This window comes from Dermacentor silvarum, chromosome 11, assembly GCF_013339745.2.
Source record: "Dermacentor silvarum isolate Dsil-2018 chromosome 11, BIME_Dsil_1.4, whole genome shotgun sequence".
NCBI lineage: Eukaryota > Metazoa > Arthropoda > Arachnida > Ixodida > Ixodidae > Dermacentor > Dermacentor silvarum.
This window is the reverse complement of record NC_051164.1, coordinates 74,328,536-74,347,510: the sequence shown is the minus strand read 5'-3', so window position 1 is coordinate 74,347,510 and position 18,975 is coordinate 74,328,536. Positions and strand designations below refer to the sequence as shown.

General features: G+C 46.9%; 1 protein-coding gene across 1 annotated transcript; it reads right to left on the bottom strand.

Moving 5' to 3' along the window:
• Nucleotides 1-1,649: 1,649 nt before the first annotated feature.
• On the bottom strand, nt 1,650-17,350 carry LOC125941327 (ubiquitin-conjugating enzyme E2 Z-like). The gene is made up of 2 exons (XM_049658351.1): nt 17,098-17,350; nt 1,650-1,759 (listed from the first exon to the last, which is right to left on the bottom strand). The coding sequence occupies exons 1-2, from the start codon at nt 17,348-17,350 to the stop codon at nt 1,650-1,652; spliced, it is 363 nt and encodes a 120-aa protein (XP_049514308.1).
• Between the last annotated feature and the right edge of the window lie 1,625 nt (nt 17,351-18,975).

Here is an 18,975-nt window from a genome sequence, read left to right as displayed (position 1 = left end):
GATGTGTTACAGAAGAAACACAGTCAGGATGGAATCTTAAGATGAGGTCGAGTATGTTAGAGCATTGCTAGTTTTTTCGCGTTGGTTGAGATACTAGCTGGGTCAAACCAAAGGAGAGGTAGGTGTTAAGAAAATTACTTTCGAGGTTATCCTTAGACAACGTGGTGACTGGTTCGGACCATTCCAGGGTGTCGTAGCAGTGAATAGTGAAGGAAGCATTTGCGTGTGTGCGTGTGTGCGTGTGTGTGTGTGTGTGTGTGTGTGTGTGTGTGTGTGTGTGTGTGTGTGTGTGTGTGTGTGTGTGTGTGTGTGTGTGTGTGTGAGGGGGATGGGGGATGGGGGGGGGGGAGTGGGTGCCGATAGCATACTACGAGAAGTATTTGTAGGTATGAAGAACTGCACCAAATGAACAAAATTTGTAGAGGTGAAGTGATATCGACCATGGAGCAACAAAGGCTGCGATGGAAACCTCCTCCGCGTTTGCCTACGCGATCCCGCCTAAAATATGTCAACCAGGGAGGAATGAATTAAGCTCTGTAGTATAGACGGTTGAATTCAGCCATGTTTCTGTTAGCACGAGCAGCATACAATCGGAGCTTTAATGAGGCTATAAAGTGCTTCGCATTTGGGCAGCAAGCTTCTTATGTTAGTGTAAACAAATTATACAGGGATGCGTTTTGGTTTTGCAGTAGTGCGTGATGGTAGCTGTGAAGTTAATATGACTCTATTTGTAGCGTTATCGTACTTGTAAGTTCTGTTCTCCAAGATTAGTTTACCGTACCGAAGTTTAAATGGTTTCTGTTGGAGACTTGCCGAACTCGATTAGTCGTTTACGTGCAAGCCGAGTGTTAGATGAGCATCTTCTGATATGCTGTGGTTGAACCCTCGTCGTTGTTTAGCATTTCAAATATTTTGTTTCACTTTGAAATATGCAAATTTGACAATTATATATCTGTTTCTATTAGTGCTGTATTTGCCAATTCTATGGGCGCGCTCGATATCTAAGGAGCCTAACTTGATGTTAAGCTTAGAATTGCAAAGTTCCGCAATCTTGCTTTCCGATTCTTGCCAAGTTTCTCGCTCAGTGTCAGCTACACCAAAAAACACAAGGTGAACGACGAGCCCTATCTTCTGAATCGTTAAGGCGTGATAATATATCGGATATTGCTTTTGTGCTCTTATCAACAACTGTTTTGACAGAACTAAATTCGGTCTTCAGTGCAGTTATGGAGGAAACATCGTCTTCAATTTTTTGTATATGTATATGCCACGCGTTGCTATATGACATGCGGTATATGCGGGTTATATTGCTGCACCATTCTATCACTAAAGTTGCAGACTTACAAAGCGACGCGGGCATTGCTACGATTCATGAAATCGACTGGCCTCAGTGACCGATTATGAAGTGATGGACAACCGCACGTGTTCATACTGAGAGTACCTTCTTCCCTCTGTCTCCGTTCTTTCTTTTCATCCGTTAAACTCATTCCCCTGTCTAGGGTAGAAAACCGGACGTGCGTCTGGTTGACCTCCCTGCCTTTCCTGGCTCGGTCAAACAATCCGGCATGCTCTTCTGGACGTGTACGACAATTCGTGGCGTGAAGGAGTGGTTCCTGCTGCATGGAAGTCCAGCAGCATTGTGCCTATGCTCAAATCAGGCAGATCACCTCCAGACGTGGCGTCTTATCGTTCCATTGCTCTGGGCAGTTGTCTAGGAAAGGTGATGAAGAGGATGGTGCTGACACGTCTAGAGTGGTATCTAGAACAACACGAGATATACCCTGACGCTATGGCAAGCTTCCGACGCTGACGCTCTTCTATAGACAGTGTCATAGATCTTGTTTTGTCTGTTCAACACGAAAAAAGCCTAAGAAGACTGTCAGTGGTGATGTTCTTGGACGTTAAAGGCGCTTATGACAACATAACTCATCGAGCCAACCTGGACGCTTTGGGCGATGTAGGCCTAGGTCGCCTTGTTTTTGGTTAGATACTCAGCTACTTGAAGGACAGGTCACTATATGTGCAAACAGAGGATGGTGTGACATCGTAGCAGAACACCTATCGTAGCGTGCAACAAGGTGGAGTCTTGAGCCCCACTCTTTTTAATCTCGTGCTCATCGACCTGGTTCATTCCTTTCGGCAATCCGTCCATGTGTCGATCTACACGGACGATATATGCATTTGGTCTACAGGAGTGACGCATCCGCAGCTGCGCGCCAGACTCCAAAAAGCGGCCACAGTAATATCAGGTTATCTCCGAGCAGGAGGTCTGGAAGTGTCGTCAGAGAAGTACTCCATGGTCACTTTCACACGCAAGGAAATGAGACCCGTACGTTGTCAGAAATAATGGACAACCCATCACCTACGAGAAGGCACACCACTTTCTAGGAGTGATAATCGATCGAGACCTCTCCAGGAGTCCTCGTGTATTCTACCTAAAAAAGAAGCTAGCCATGGTAACCCATGTCCTCAGATTTTCTGCGGGCAAGTCATGAGGTGCATCTGTGAGGGTGATGCTCCAACTCTATAACGCACTCTCTGGGTCTCCTACGCTATAGCTTACCTGTACTGGGTGGGACCCGTAAGACCAACCTCCGTGCCATCCAGTATGTGCAAGCTGAAGCTCTGCGAATATGTCTTGACCTTCCCAGGTGCATCCACGGCAGCAATAATAGCCATCGCGCATGACCACTCTATCAATACGTACATTCAAGTTGACGCTTTACGGATGCACATCAGGCACTTCGCCAGACTTCCATCGCATCATCTCGCCTGCCTTCCTGCCGCTCGACCTCGTTCAGCGGTTAAAAGGATTATGGCCGCCAACAATGGAACTTTACCGTCGAACTTCACGCCTGCAGCACGACCATCTCTACCACTGTGCTGCCTGCATCCAATCCAAGCCCTTCTTGTAATTACCGGTATCAAAAAGAAAACGGAGATGTCATTATTCACCCTCAAACAAACCGTGCTTTCATTCATGCATGAGAAGCACAAAATGCATCCATGTTTGCATGGACGGTTCTGTCTCCTCCAAAAGTTCAGCTGGAGCAGGGGTAATTCTCGCGATATCTGTCATCATTCCAATTCAAGACGTCTCTGATTGCATCATTGGCGGCTGCAGAACTCGCAGCTATCCGTGCTGCTCTGGAGTTTATTGGTGCCAAATAATCGCAGTCGTGGTTCATATTTTGTGACTCGAAGGCGGCTGTCTTGTGCCTGCTGTCCCCTTTAAACCATGAACCTAACGTACAGTCGCAGAAATCCGACTACTTCTCGATCACGCAAGCGACAAGGGGCACAAAATAATCTACCAGTAGATACCGGGTCATGCACTGCGGAATTTAGGGAAATCAATGTACGGTTGACGCTGCCCGATCAGCCCACGATGGTGCCCATATTATACTAATACCAGTGTCGAGAACAGATGCAGCCCCAAAGCTTCGCTCCTTCGCACGCGAGCTTTACGAAGACATCTGTGGAACACCGGTGAATTCACCAACGCACGTCTCCGCAGATTGGATCCACAGTCTGCAACTCCGTCTTCCACCAGGGTTACCGCGAGCGGAAGCAACACTTCTGTGCCGCCTGTGGCTCGGCATGGCTAAAATAAATGTCATGAAACAAAACACTGATAGCGCATGCCTTTTATGCTAAATCTTCTCGGACAGAAATAATAAAAGTGCGAAAGAATAACAGAAACCTGAAAATGGTGTAATTTATTTTGGCGTTACTGTGCACAATCTCCGGGATCAGCCCACGCAAGTGGCCGCGGTTCTACCGGAAAGCTCGTCTTCGTGCACAGCGTTCGACGCCAGCGTATCCCAGTAAATGTTACGGTTACATAAGCTGCAGTTGCCGGGAAGCGGGAGAAGCAGTCAGGGATCTTTGAATGCTATCGCCTTCCACTCTTAAAGGCGAAGCTTAAGCGTCCTTCAAGTTTTTAAAAGGAACTTGCGCGGTTAGCAGCAATGTACAGCAATGTGCGTGGTTAGCATGCATGCTAAACACGCACATTGCTGCACTCGGCAAGCCGCGGGTATTCGCCTTCTGTGAGCAACTTGAAGAGCGGTGCCATTGCTCTTTTATTCCTCCACCGTGTACATTTTGAACTATCCGTGTTGTTTAATTATTTCAGTATATATGGTGGTCAGCATGTGCTCTCTCACTGTTCATCATTGCAATAAGTTTCTGAAAAAAGGAAAAAAAGAAGCATAGGTACTTTGTCAATAGCAATGGCAAGCGCAATTTGAAAAGCCAATTTTCCAGCCTGACCATGAATGGCTCGGAAGCTGCTTTTTACAGCGTAAGCTGTTATGGGCTTATTCCAATAGCCGTTTCGGTTCGCGATGGTGTCCGTTGCCGCCGCTGCCAGTGTCCGGTGACAGCAACCACTATCGCCAGAAATGCGAAAAAAAGTACCCGGTTCCCGCCGACATCGAACCCGGGCTAACTGCCGGGAGTCAGATAAATGCCCTATAAACGCGCCCTAGGCAGGCACGCAGGCGCAGATGACAAGATGAGATTCAGACGGGGAGCGCAATCAACGCGATCCCGTGCCTCCTCTACTATAGTGTCGCCATCCAGTTAAGGCGCCTGCAAACTTAGAGCTTCGTGCGCGGCTATAACCAGCATCATCGGGCTCAGCAGACTGCTGTGCAGAGAGCATTACAAGCCGCAGCTCACCGTTGACGCCGGGCGCACCGTTCAGATCGTTCTCGTCAAAACGAGGCAGTGACTCCACCAGCTTACGCTGAGAATGTGCTGCGTGTGCCGCGCAGGCCTATGAGTTTTTGTTTTGTGGAAACTTTTCCCCACCTTTATGCACACTCGCTGCAATCGCGCCCTTGAGTTCCATGCTCTCGTGCTGAAAAATGATGATGATGACGTTTATGATGATGATGATTTAATGCCCCCTATCCTGTAGCGCCCCTAACGGGAGAGCCGAAAACTACAAACACGAAAGGAACTGGTTTTCTGGCGTCGTTGAGATACCTGTCTATTCTTTCACCGGGATAGAGACTTAGAATATTGGCATTTTCAAAGAAAGCTTTAATACTGACGAGCGCTTTTCACTGCAACACCGGTGTTGGCTATATTGGCCTAGTATTGTTTGCAGGGTTTGGTCGTTCATGTATTAGCAATAAATCTGCCCTCGGTGTTCGTCTTGCAATTTCGGAACGCGTACTAGCCTGCGCATAATGTGCCACGTATATATGCTTTACACACACTAATCAAGACACCCCAATTTGGCAATGGAACTGCCGAAGCTTTCACCAGAAACAACCGGTACTCAATTAACACCTACGCCAACAAAACCGCCGCCCGGATGCAATCCTACTTCAAGAAACTAATAACGCCCACCCCGCTCCCCGGTTATCAAACCTTCCATACCACCCACCCTCCTCGCCGGGTCCCCACCCTAGTACGGCGTCGTATTCCTGTTATTCGACATGATATGGCAGGTGCTGTGGCGCTCACCCGGCTACGCTTCCGCATATGCTGTGGGAGTGCCCAGCACAGTACACACACATTAACACCACGACCCTGTCGTCGAGGTTGCGTGCGGCTCTGCGGAGCTCTCCCTTTACGTCCAAACCTGGGTGACCCTAGCACGCCCGTGAGGTGGCGGCGAGGCAAGCCCTCGACGTCCCCTCATGGGTGGCTTAGGCCCGGCCATCATAAAGTGCTGGTTCTCTAATAAAAGTTCATTCCTCCTCCTCCTATACGCTTTACCATGACACAGACGGTGTAGTAATGTTTCAAATTTGGCGTTATTGCTTAGATTTAACGGAATTGTCAGTTTTACACGTGTGTCTTAAAAATACATTGTGCTGACAATCGTGTATTTCTTTCAAATCACCTACCGCGCTTCTGAAAGCGACAGGGCAAGCTTGAATTACCTAGCATTCTTGCAAGTGATATAACCAAGTAGCGAAACGGGCGAAGGATTGAATACGATTAACTTTCAATTCTGTCAAATCTGAGCGACAACAGAAAATTTGAAACGTTGTGGCACCGCCTTCGGCTTTGTACATCATTAAAATTAATTCTGGCGTTTTACGTGCCAAAACCACGACTTGGTTGTGAGGCACGCCATATAGTGAGGGAATCTGGATTAATTTTGACCCCCGGGTTATATTCAACGTGCCCCCAATGCATGGGACACGGGCGTTTTTGCATTTCGCCCTCAACGAAATGCGGCCGCCTGGGCCGGGATTTGATCCCGCCACCTCGTGCCTCTAGCAACCTAACACCATAGCCGCTAAGCCATCGCGGTGGGTGGTATAATTATACGCGGTACACTTTGTGCGGGACAAAGCGTGCCCCTAGTCTCTAGTGCTTTTGTGAAGACCCTGACAAAGGATGTGCCCCACCTCCTTCTCCATCGAGTGCCCAAGACATGTAACTGCAAGGCGAATGTTGAGGGTTGATTTAATGCTATCAGATCGACGATCACTCGCCCTGAAAAAAAAAAGTACTCGGCGCATGGCCAACAGCGGGGCTTCAGAAGAAAAAGCACTTGTCGCTTGAAAATATAAAACGCATATCTGCTACGTCTATATTAAATTTTAGAATCCTCTGAAAGATGTGTGTGTGATGTGAATGTAGGCTTGCTATGATAAGTAGTAATGCAGTATGTTTAGTATGTGTACTTAGGTTCTGTGGCTCTGATCTGCGAAACTGCGAGCTTGTGTTTGTTTTCTCTGACAATTCGAAGTACCTGTGTCTACATATGAAACTGTAAGCATTTTAAGCTTCTCTGGTTCCTGGACTCGTATAATGAGCTTTGTGTTAATGACGACTGGCTGTAGTTTGTGATACATTTGTCACCTTCTTTGGGGGACAAATTTTCCAATAAGTGTTTTTTGCAATGTAACCAGAGTAGCCGGTACCAACTGAAGGCGCGAAATTCTCTTATTGCATTGTAAGTAATAGTAATAATAATAATAATAATAATAATAATAATAATAATAATAATAATAATAATAATAATAATAATAATAATAATAATAATAATGTTTATTCACCAAAAATATACAGAACAGCACAAACAGACCGGTCTAAGCCTTAATTGGCTTGTAGGACCGTGCCATGAGCATGATACAAACGGTAAAGGAAAAAAGAAAAGATAGCGATGAGACACAAAGACAAAAAGAAAAAAAAATGACCATAAAAAGAATAGGATATCATTTGGTTATTCTTCTTGAAACAGAAGAACTTAAAACAGTAAAAATTACGATGCCAAAGTGTTGTGGAAGTGAGTTTCACCATAACACCTTCAATAATTCTTTCAGCATGCTTTTTGAAGTCGCGTTCAAAATTTCATTCGGTAACTTGTTAAACATGTCCGGCATATATGCACAGCGTCTGGCCGCATCATACCTTGTGGATGAACTGGGAACCACATAGCAGACGTGTTTACGAAGTTCCCTTGTGGTGGTATTTTTTTGTTTGAAAGTGGAAGTCGAATAGTGTTTTACGACAACTGTTTCAATGAGCAATGATTGAGAATTCGGTAGACCGAGTTCACGGAAGATATATATATAGCTGTTAATGTTTGGGAATTATAGGCAACATTTTAAAGAATATTTTTTATAATCCTGTCTACCCGTCATATCCAACGATCCGAACAGAATCCGAAGACTGTAATGCCATATCTCAATACACTGTACCCAATGCATGCATGATATATATATATTTACAGATAGGGGCGCTACACTTTTTATATTACGCAACAGCCAAGCGACTGAACTCAGTTTTGAACAATTGAGTGATAAGTGATGTTGTCATAAAAAGTTGCTTATGAAAAATATTCCAACATATTTAACACAATCTACGTATAGAATAGGAGTACATTTACAAGGAACACAGTTCGACTTATGTAAGTAGAGAGGCAAGTTAATTACAGTAGTCTTGAGTGGAGAGCGAAAACACACAAGTTGTGTTTTTTGGGCATTGACAACCATTCCATTGTTAGTGAACCAAAGCATCGCATTTTACACGTCATTTTACAACATTTCAGTGGAGATTTTGTAAGAAAGATGTTTTGCCAGTAACACAGTGTCGTCAGTATAATGGAACATAGAACATTCAGAAATCGCCAAAGGAAAGTCATTAACGAAGATGTTAAACAACAATGACGATAAAGTTGACCCCTTCGGAACACCAGCATTCAGCGACAATTCAGAACTGAAAACGCTCTTAGCAACAGTAGCGACCGCTTAAAAACGGTAGCTCGAGTAATTTTTGAGAATGTTATAAAAAGGTCCACGATATTCCGAAAAATCCAGTTTACTTAAGATTTGGTGATTCAGGGTGTCAAACGCTTTCGCTACGTCTAAGAAGAGAGCACACGTGAAAAGATTCTGATCGAATGCCGAGAACAGTTCGTCTGAAAATTCTTCAAGCAGTGGAACAGTACCACGCCCAGAAACAAAAGCAAACTGGCGATCAGTCAGGAAAGAAAATTTGTAAGGAAAAGAACACGTGTGGAAAATAAATTTTCTAAGAACTGAGAAATAACCAGTAAGACAGAAATTGGCCAATAGTTTTCGATCTTATCTTTCTTCCCTGACCTATGTAGTGGTAAAACAACAGCAGTTTTTAGGCATGCCGGAATTTCATCACCTTCCAAAAACCCATTCAGTATGTGAAGGATAAGATCTGACAGAACATTGAAATTCCTTCGGATGATGTGTAATGATATTCCATCAAATTCCTTCCAGATCACACCTCGAAAATTTAGAAAGAAAAGCTGACTAAGATATGGATTGCATTAACGACCGAGTGTTTGTGGATAAAGAGACAGTGCTTAGGGACACTTTTACAAAGTGTCTGTTGAAAGCATCAGCGACTGATGTGGGAGGTTGCGGAAAAGAATCGAAAACAGACCGCTTACTGGAACTCAACCTTCTGTGATCATTTACCAAAGACCAAGTTTTGCTTACATTATTTGAAGATTGCTGGAATTTACGAAAAAAGTAACGGCGTTTGGCACCACGCAGAAGAGCAACAGCTTTATTTCTTGCCGACTTGTATTCTAATCACAGTGCTTGGTTTCTAGAACTTCTTTTATAGCGTTTCCACAAGGTATCTCAATACGAAATTGCAGCAAGAATTTCTGTGTTCATTCGGCAGTGATCCTTTCTTATCGGTTTAGCTACCAACCGTGTGCAACGTAATTCAAAAACTTTCAGTTGCGCACAGAACCTCTCATACACGTTGCCTGACGAATCTTCTTTGGTTAAGGATGCCCAGTCAAACGAAGCGATAAGATTATCAAGCTTGAATTGATTAACTATAGAGACAAGGCATTCGTGCTGCCCGGATGCGTTTCCGACTGACGGCGTTCCAGACGCGTCCGGTAAAACAAGACGGCATGCTACAAATTAGTGGTCAACCAACCTTTGTAGAATACTACATGACCTACATGTACAGTTGGGAGCTCTGACCACTAAGTGACCTAAGCAGGACTGCACTAGGCTATTGTTAACTACTTCCGCTCTAGTAGGAGCTCCAAGTGTACATTCCAGACCATAAGCGGACAACGTAGATAGATAATCACAAACAGATACTTTTCAGGGCATAAAATGTTGATATTTAGATCCCCGATCAAACAGAATTGGTCCACTGAGCTCCCCTACCGCAAAGTTTCATCAACCTCTACAAGAAACCGTGAAAGGCTGCATGAAGGCGGACAGAAAATGACCTCTTACAAACTTTGACCATCATAGATTCAGCACGCACAAAACAAGCATCAACCGAAGAAGCTTCACAGTTGTCGTTTACAATGAGAGCAATACCTCCGCCATGACGCCTGCTTCATGTAACAAAGTGTGCGGAAAAATCCTGTAAGGTGAGTGTATCAAGGCAAACCTGGAAAACATTGATTTATTTTAGTACAAAAACGTCTACAAAGCCAGCTGCAGACTCAGTCAGAAATTTAATCTCTTCCCAGTGTTTACGCATACTTCGAATATTAATGCTCACAACGGTGAAAATTTCATCAGAATTGCGTCGAAATTATGTTTTAAATGAACTGAAGTCCGGTAGTTGGCTGAAAGAATAATAATACCAACAACAATAATAACAATAATAAAAGAACGGCGTTCGCTATTGGTCTGCCTACATAGGTCGTGATTTCAGTGCAGGTTGGTTTTGCCGAAAACGCATTCGTCTGTAACGTTTTGCAGCATGGAGCGCAACCGAAAAAGACAGGCGCTTTTTTTTGCCTTGGAGCGTGTTGACAGCTTTTAGGGCTTCAGTCCGCACCTCGAGATATCCTGCTGCGAACTAGTTGGATAGCCCACTCACAGGCACTATTTTTGAGTGCGCTTGTTTGCCTCTGTCTTAGCCTTTCTTTTTTTAAATTTTCCTCGAATAAACACGGCGATGTTTGTTTGCCATCGCGCTTCGATTTGCCATCTTGTCGAGTTACTATAGGTACCGCAGGAGAGAATCGCCTGTTTTGCGGCCCCAAGTGCACGGTACCGTTCTCTCAAAGTGCGAGGTTGCGCACCTGAAAAGCATACGCAGTAATCCTGCACATAAAAAAAGAAAAAAAGGAATAGAAAGGAAAAGATGAAAAAAAAAAAAAAACTAAACAAGGCTGTCTCCTAAATGTGTCTCTTTCGGTTCACGCGATCTTGCTACAACAACCGTAATGACGGGGCAAACTTTAGAGCCGGCGAATTCGTCGAAACGTGTCGTTCAACGACCTTCTTTTTCTATAGCCGTGCATCGGTCGAGGCTACCGAAGGACATTTGATACAAGGGCGCATCGCGGTCAGATGACCAAAAATGGAAAGGTACGGGATACGGTCGTTGCTGCCTTCGCCCATAGAATGCGCTGTTGCAAAGTAATCTGTAACCCAAGAGCTTGGTGGCGCAACCAACCGCCCCGTTTCAAAGTTGGCGCTCATAGAATCCATCGATCCATCCACACATCCTGCAGCAAAATTCAAACCGCCGCAGAAGCCCCGTGGCTTCGAAGTGTGCTAAATCAGTATTTGCTTCTCTACGTCGCTGCGGCACATCGGACGGGCCTAGCGCTCTCGTTCTAACTTTAAATGCTTGGTGGCCTATGTATACATTACTGAACGCAGGAAGGCATGCAACGCCGCTCTTGCCGTAAGAAGGAGAGTGTCGCTATTTATGTCACACCATTGCACCAAGGAAGGCAATCGATACCATAATAAGCTTGGGAGTGGCTTAAGCCTTTTTGTTCTTTACTAATGTTCCTAAACGGTAATTTGGCTGATGTACGTGCTTATGGCCTCGTACGGTCTTGTGGCTTTATTTACTACGCTTTACTGGCTTTATTGACCCAAATTTAAGAGCTAACCTTTTTTTCCCTAAGTGGGGAAGGCAATAAGACTCTGCGAACGTCCGAGGCAATTGCGAATTCTTGAACTTATAGCGCAATCTTCTTGAAAAATGGTCAATTTACGAAGTGTCAGAGCCGTTTGAAGCCAGACAGAAGTAGTGTAGACAAATCCATGTGTTAAGATGGAAAAGTCAGTTTCCTACAATAGCTATACTAGAGGGAACCCTGGCGCTGCGATCGTCCAGACACTGTGGGAGTGATGGTTAGTACACGGATTTGTCTGAGCTTCGTGCTTGTGCTTCAGACGTTCGTGTGGCTTCGTTTATTACTCTTTATCCGCCTCCACTGGCGTAACTTTCAAAGCAATCTGTACTTTTTTTATTTAAGTGCAGAAGGCAGTAAGAATCTGCGGACGGGCATAATCGCTGCTAATTGCCATATAGTTAGGCTCTTACACGCGTCCGTGGCGTAATGGTTTCAATATCGGGCTTCTTCGCTTGAGGTCCTGCGTTCAATTCCGGCCATTGGAAAACTTTTGAGCCTGATTTTTTGGTTATTTATAAGCGGAGTAATTCCTTTAAAATGATTAATTAGCAATGTCACGAGGTCACTTTAAAGGCAGAAGGACGAAGTTTAAGCCAATCCATGTATTAACAGTCATTCCCAAACTGGCAGAACCGCCCTGCTTGCAGCTGCCGTAGACGCTACCACCGCTGTTCCGTCTAGTTTGTTCCGTTGCTCCGTCTAGTGTTACGTCCCATCCCGACTTGCCGGGGATGGAACGCGTCGGCGTCCACGGGTGACGGTGTTCCTAGCGCGTTCCTCAGACTTTTTCTACGACGTTCCCAGACAAGAGTCCTTGACCAAGGCTCCGTATATACAAGGAATGCTAACGTGAACTCCTTTCACACCCCGCTCCTCCGATGACCTACTTTTCAAGGGAAGCTTGGATACCGTAGCCGGCGCCGGCGATGTAACGCTAAAAAAGTTCAGAGCCCTTCCCCTGTCTAGAAAATGGGAGTAAGCGAAGCCTGTGGCAAGACGACACTGTCGCGGGCGTTCCGCTTCGTTTGCCCTAAACTCAGGGTCGGCGGCTCTTCCCTGACGTTTGGCCTCAACATCGAGCTCCTACAACTATGAGTCCACGGCTCTGCGCTGACGTTTCGCCAGGGCTTCGGAAGCCCTCACGCTAGAATCGGACGAGAAGCTGGAGGACTGGAGGAGGATTCGAACTTACGACCTTGAGCCGGGTGTTCTACCTCTGCTCCATGCCACCACTTCTCGTAATCTGCGTAATCAAGGAGTACACGAGGCATACGTGAATATCTTGGCAAATATCTACAAGGATTGCACAGCAACCTTGGTTCTCCACAGGAAAAGTGGAGAGAGACCTATCAAGAAAGGGGTCAGGCAGGGAGACAATCTCTCCAATGCTATTCACTGAATGCTTAGAAGAAGTATTCAAGCTCTTGGACTGGGAAGGCTTAGGCGTGAGGATCAACGGCGAATATCTCAGCAACCTTCGCTTTGCAGATGACATTGTCTTATACATTACTAGCGACGTACAAGTCAGCACGGCGAACCATTCCGCTTCGTTTGAACTACTCGTCAGCGTTGCCCATCCTTCTGTAATCGCACAACAGCTAGCGGATATTGTTTCGTGATACCCTTATCACGCAATGATCATCGCCGCCGCACACAACGTCGGGGAACACGCCACAAAGGAAACGCAGGGAATATGCTCGACCTGGCCGCAGTGGCGCTGCTGCGTACGGGAATGCTGGCGCCACCGTACGAGCGCACGAGGCCTCGCGTTCACGCCGCCATCGTGCTGTCGCCGTATTGACGCGCATGCGTTGTCCACGCGTGTAGGATTAGAAGTTCTTCAGAAACGCGCAGTGCACTTGGTTGCAAAAGTGATGAAGCCACGGGGACGCAGCGTCGCTCGCCGTTCAATGGTCTCTGCCGGAGGCAGCGTTCTGGCTTCCACTGCTCGAATGAGCCTTGTGCGCACCCACATTAGCATTCCTGCTGAGCGTCTGTGTCAGCCATGTGCATAACACATTGTCGTGCACACCCTAATCTGACTGACAGTAAACGCCAAGCTAAATCTAATCTTCCGGCGCTGACAAACGCCGACAGTTTTTCGTCGGTCTCATCTCGCGCCCCATTGAGGTACGACGCCTGCAACGCCGCTGATGGTACTTATCTTCACGCCAGAGTTCTAAGACGCCTTCAGCGCAACGCTTAATCTTGCTTTCAATGATTCGCCTTCACGCGAAATGATCCATTTTTACAGCGAAGCTGTCTATCGCTAGGATCCCGGGATTCTTTTCGCGTCCGTCACGTCGACAGAAAACCCACGTGGGCCGATCCTGGCGGCAGTGCAGGGCCAGGAGCAATGGCTCATACCCTTGTAAGACAGAGGCGTGAAGCCAACGTACAGCACAGCTTTCGGTTCAATACGAAACACACAAATAAAAAAAGCCCTCAAATCACATGATTGATGACGAGGCGCGCGCACTTCCACGTTGATGAACGTACGTTGCCATCAATGCCTCGCCGGTGGTCGTTATCGGAGCCTTTAACGTAGACATCTCAAAATCGGAAACGAAGCAGTGGTTCAACCACTTCGTGGAAGAGTTTGGCCTCGGTTACTTCAACGATCCGAGTCAGCCAACTGCCGTAGGCGGGTCATGCATCGATTTAACTTTGGCCAAAAAACATTTCTCAAATAAGAACGGAAAACATCAGTGTGTATCATAGCGACCACAAACAGTTATAGCAGTCATTTCAAAGTGATAAACAAAATAATGGTTTTGTAAACTGCATTGAAACTTGTGTTTGTGTCATACACCACTTTGAAGAGCAATGTGCGTAAGGGCGCACATGATGGGATCGGTGTTTGACAAGTTGCCCTACATGAGGCGCAACATATCTACAGCTGCGCTGACCAACCTTGCTTCACTGGAGTGAACTGGCGGCACTTTTTTTTTTTCTACGTAACCTTCGGGTGCACGTTAAAGAACCCCAGGGGGTCAAAATTAATCTGGAGTCCCCCACTACAGCGCGCCTCATATTCATATCCTGGATTTTGCCACGTAAAACCCCAGAAGTTTTTTTTTACGTAAACTTCGAGATAACTGTCAAGTTTGGTAACGTGGTAGACTATTCGGTACAATTCAAAAGAGTGGATTCGTCTTTCTATACGCATTATGCATATTTGTGCATCCGAGATGCACAGACACGCTGATATCACGAGTGCGTATCACGGTACGACATATATGTGATAACTCGTACGGGGCGATATGGCGTATCGTGAGCGTCGTCCTGTTATCGTACATGCTGTCTATTCAAAAGTTGCTACACGCACTGAGCGTGTCAACAGAACCGATTTTGGACCGTCGAACATAGCCACTATTCTGCGGCAAATGCCAAACTTACGCATTTGCCGCACACTGTTTAGCGCTGCAATTGCACTTGCAAGAAAAATATTCAGGGTAGTAAATTCGGTTCCTGTACTGTCGTCCCCATGCTTTTATTGATCGCTCGAACGCCGTTCTTTTGGGATGCACTGGCATTGTCCACCCATAACGCTTCGTTCTTTCGATTGCATCTAAGCGTGAGGCAGTTCCAACACTGTTGGAACTGCCCTAGTATTTTCAAGCAGAGCTTGTATTGCCTCACAAGTGTCGGCGGCGGTGGTTGGTGCTGCTGGTGGGGGTGGTGGTGGTGGTGGTGTCAAGCTAAAACACTAACGAAAACCTGTCGAAAACTCGCGTCTCGTTCACTTTGTATATACCAAAATTGGAATGGAAAGGTACGAATGTATGACTAACATGACTGATGGATCATGACATCAGTAACATCACATGCTCGTCAGTTGCGTCACGGTTAACGATAATAAAATCGCCTGCCCTCCCCTGTCGAGAAAATGGGGGTAAGCGAAGCTTGTCATGTGTGTACCTTACCTACTACTTTTCCTTCCCTTTCCTACTCCTTTTTGTTCCCTTTCGTGCTACTTGTCCTTCCCGTTCGTTCTACTTTTGTTTCCCTTTCGTGCAACGTTTCCCTTCCGTGCAGCGTTGTATGTTTCCTTCCCTCGATCTATATGTATTAATGTTTATGTTTATCACTGTGACATGTCGTGAACTTTACGTTACCCTGACGAAGGTCAGATACACACACGACAAGCTTCGCGTACCCCCATTTTCTCGACAGTGGAAGGGCTCGTGATTTTTTAGTCTTGCCGCTCAACCAGGCTCCAACAGCTGCGATCGATTGGAATTGTCAGCGAAGGTGCCACAGGGCCGCAGAGCAAAAAACACCGCATATCCACGGGGTGAATGATGATGAGTGGGCGAAGCTCCGGAGGGAATCATCGGTAAACCGTGAATCTTCCGTGTAATTCGCCCAGTCTCGCCGCACTAAATCGAACGATTGACTTCCACCAATGACACGCGCCATATGTGACGTCATTCCTATTTTATAACAGCGCTCTTCATTATAATTGCACCATCTCCCGCTTAAGGGGACGCTAGCACAAACGCATTAGAAACGTGCAGTACTCTCTAGTAAGGGGGAGAGGCCACAGCGTCTTACGCAGCCGTTTACACATGCCGGAACGTGCACCGCGTTTGCCGACGCCATCACATGACTGCTGAGAGAGTATAACCCCCGTATTCATAAACGCTCCTCGACTTGAACTTGACTTGCCACCGCCTTCAACGCGTTTCGAAACGCGTTGAAGGCGGTAGCAAGTCAAGTTCAAGTCGAGGAGCGTTTATGAATACGGGGGTAAGGCGGAGAGGCCACAGCGTCTTACACCAGCTTCTTACACGGGCCGTAACGCGCTAGCACAAACGCGTTAGAAACGCGCAGTCTTTCGTTAATGTTGGGTATTTATTGTCATCGTGGTGCGTGTGTCCATGTGCGCTTCGTGGCGTAGTGGTTAGCGCCGCGCGTTCGGAAGTGAGGGGTCCCTGGTTCGATTCCGCGTTACGGACACAACTTTCGGAATTTTTTTTTCATAAAAGTAGACGTGTCTACCTACTACGACGACGACGACTACTACTACTACATATTACAGAGGAGGGACAGACCCACACCCTAAGGCGCTTCGCCCCTAAAACATAGGTAACGCGGCTCTGAGCGCTCGCGCTTTTCTGATAGGTTTGCTATATGATAGCTCCGCTTTTGCTCTTAAATCCTGCATGCGGTGCCTTCACCGGCGATTGCAACTCATTGCAGAAGTTGCACCCTTTGTAACAGGTAAGGCGAAGGAGATTAATGCGGTGCCATCCGTGTGGCGCTGCATGATCTGGTGCAAGTTATCTCGTATCGCGTGTTATATGTAGGCGGCGCCGTGCAGCCCACAGCATGGGAAGCATGCTGTTCGAGCGCCCTGGACAAGTGTACTGACGAGTGTACTCTGGTGGTGTCTGTGACAGCTGATATTAAAAGACATTGTCGTATATGTGCTCTCAGGGCTCAACAAAACCAGTTTATCGCGCTCATACACCTGCCTTGACAACTGCCTGCAAATTCTTAGTCCTGAGCTCAGCGCTTCTCTCTATGGTTTACCCGTGTCAACCTATAGTCATCTGCCAAATTTCTACGTGGTTCAACTGATTCGCGCATGCGTTTTGTCACTTTTAAATGGTACCTTTGTTGACTCATGCTCGGGCTAGGACGAGACGTACTTTTCCACAATTGTAGAGGTTCGGGTTGAATTGCACCCGGCCAGCGTCCGTGGTCATCAGGCGCACGAGGGGTGGCTGCATCGGGTAGTTGGCGGGAACACTTCATGAAGAACTGGAAGAAGCCGCCCTCGTAGGGCGTGCCCGACGGCCCTACCACGATGGCGTGGAACTTGGTCAGGTCGTTCTTCTCGGGGGAGACGTAGATTCCAGGCAGTGGGTCGGCCTTGATCTCCGCGATGTCCTGCTTGACCCTCAGGAGACAAGAGGCCGACGGCCCCTGATTCTCGATTGTCTTCGGGTCCCAGTTGGTCGTCAACATCGCGGCGTTTTCCCGGTAAGCCGCCTCGAAACAGCCAGTCTTTGTCGATTACCCGCCGTTGTTTGGCTCACGACGATTACAGCAATTTAGACTTCAAACCGTCCGCAGGCCATTAGCCTGATGCAGGGTGCTAATGGTGGCGGCGACGATGATGATGACGATTCCTTATTTAATGCCCCAAATCCACTAGATGAGCCGTTTACCTGAGCGAAACGTCCACGCGCCGCTTCTTCAATTATACCGTGCGCGAAATGGCAGACCCCACAGTGAGGCACATGGCAAAGAAACATTTTCTACTTTTTCAATTGAAAAGGGAGTCTAGCTGAAGGATTAGAGTCTCAAATGCAAGCGGAAATTGTGTCGTAAGCCTTTTGCGCTACGGGACCAAGGAAGCTGCCTGTCGTCACGATAGAACTGCACCTTGTCGCAGGAAGAGAATGCGGTTCCGCCAATGAGAGAGGAAAGTTCGGTCACGTGTCGCAAAGCTCGTTTTCCTGCAGCACCACCAAATGGTGTTGCCCTTAGCGCATCACGGGCGGCGAAATCGATCGATTGTGCCCTCATTACAGAGGAAATTTTGTCGCGGCGAAGTCATGCCTCGCCTTTCCTTTAGAGATTCGGTTGTAGTTCGTGGGTTTGCCGCCGCGTCGCCGCGCGATCAGCTGTCTGAAATACAACTGGGTGTTTGCTAACACACTGTGGTCCATTCATGCTGCAAAATGTGGAAGTGTGGAGGGAGGACGTGTGCAGTTGTTGGCTGCAAAAATAGTGACCGGGCTATTAAGAAGTAGAATGAATCTGTGTGACCAAGTTCACGTGCCGTTGCCACATAAGGACTGCCTGTGTTGCCGGCCCTTTTCAATGCACAGCTTTCCCCAAGGATAAAAAATTCACTCATCCGCGAGTGCTGTATCACTAACGTCCATAGGAAAGAACTTCAACCCCGGAACGTCGGCAAGAGGGATTGACGCTCGTTACTCAGTGACAAAGGGAGTAGCGCGGCTTGCTGGCGTAATAAGTTTCTCGAACCTTATCTACATATGTCCACATTAACTCACACGCAAACTTACGCCCACTCTATCGCCCCAGTATGAAGAATGGGTGAATGGGCGCACACTTGAATCAATGCGCCCAGGCATGGTTCAGGGCGACTACACCTACAACACACCAATGTTCCAAGCTGAACGTTTCGTGACGGTCCACAGAGTACGCGAGGGACTAGCGATAATACGTCTTTGATAAAATCCATTACAAAGTACCGTTCCAAACCGTTTGTGCGCAACTAAGCTTACCCGCGAGCGATTAGGCAGAAACGGAACAATCAGATACTGAGCCCACTGAGGAAACTTACTGAGTCTATAACATGACAAGCCGCTACTTCAAAGTGTTTGCCAAATAAAAAACGAAGAGCAAAACACACTGATCCTGATTTTATATCTAAGCGGAAAGGTTGTGCAGCTTGGCAAACATTTCTAGCGCCGCTTTTAATACAAGCACCATATACGCTGCTCGCGCCGTTTGGACAAGGCGCAATGAGCTCAAAAAGTGCCTACTGGTCCTCTAAATCTGTGGCCAAAGCTTCGTGCCGTCCACCCAGTCGCCGTCTACGATATCCGCCAAAACAG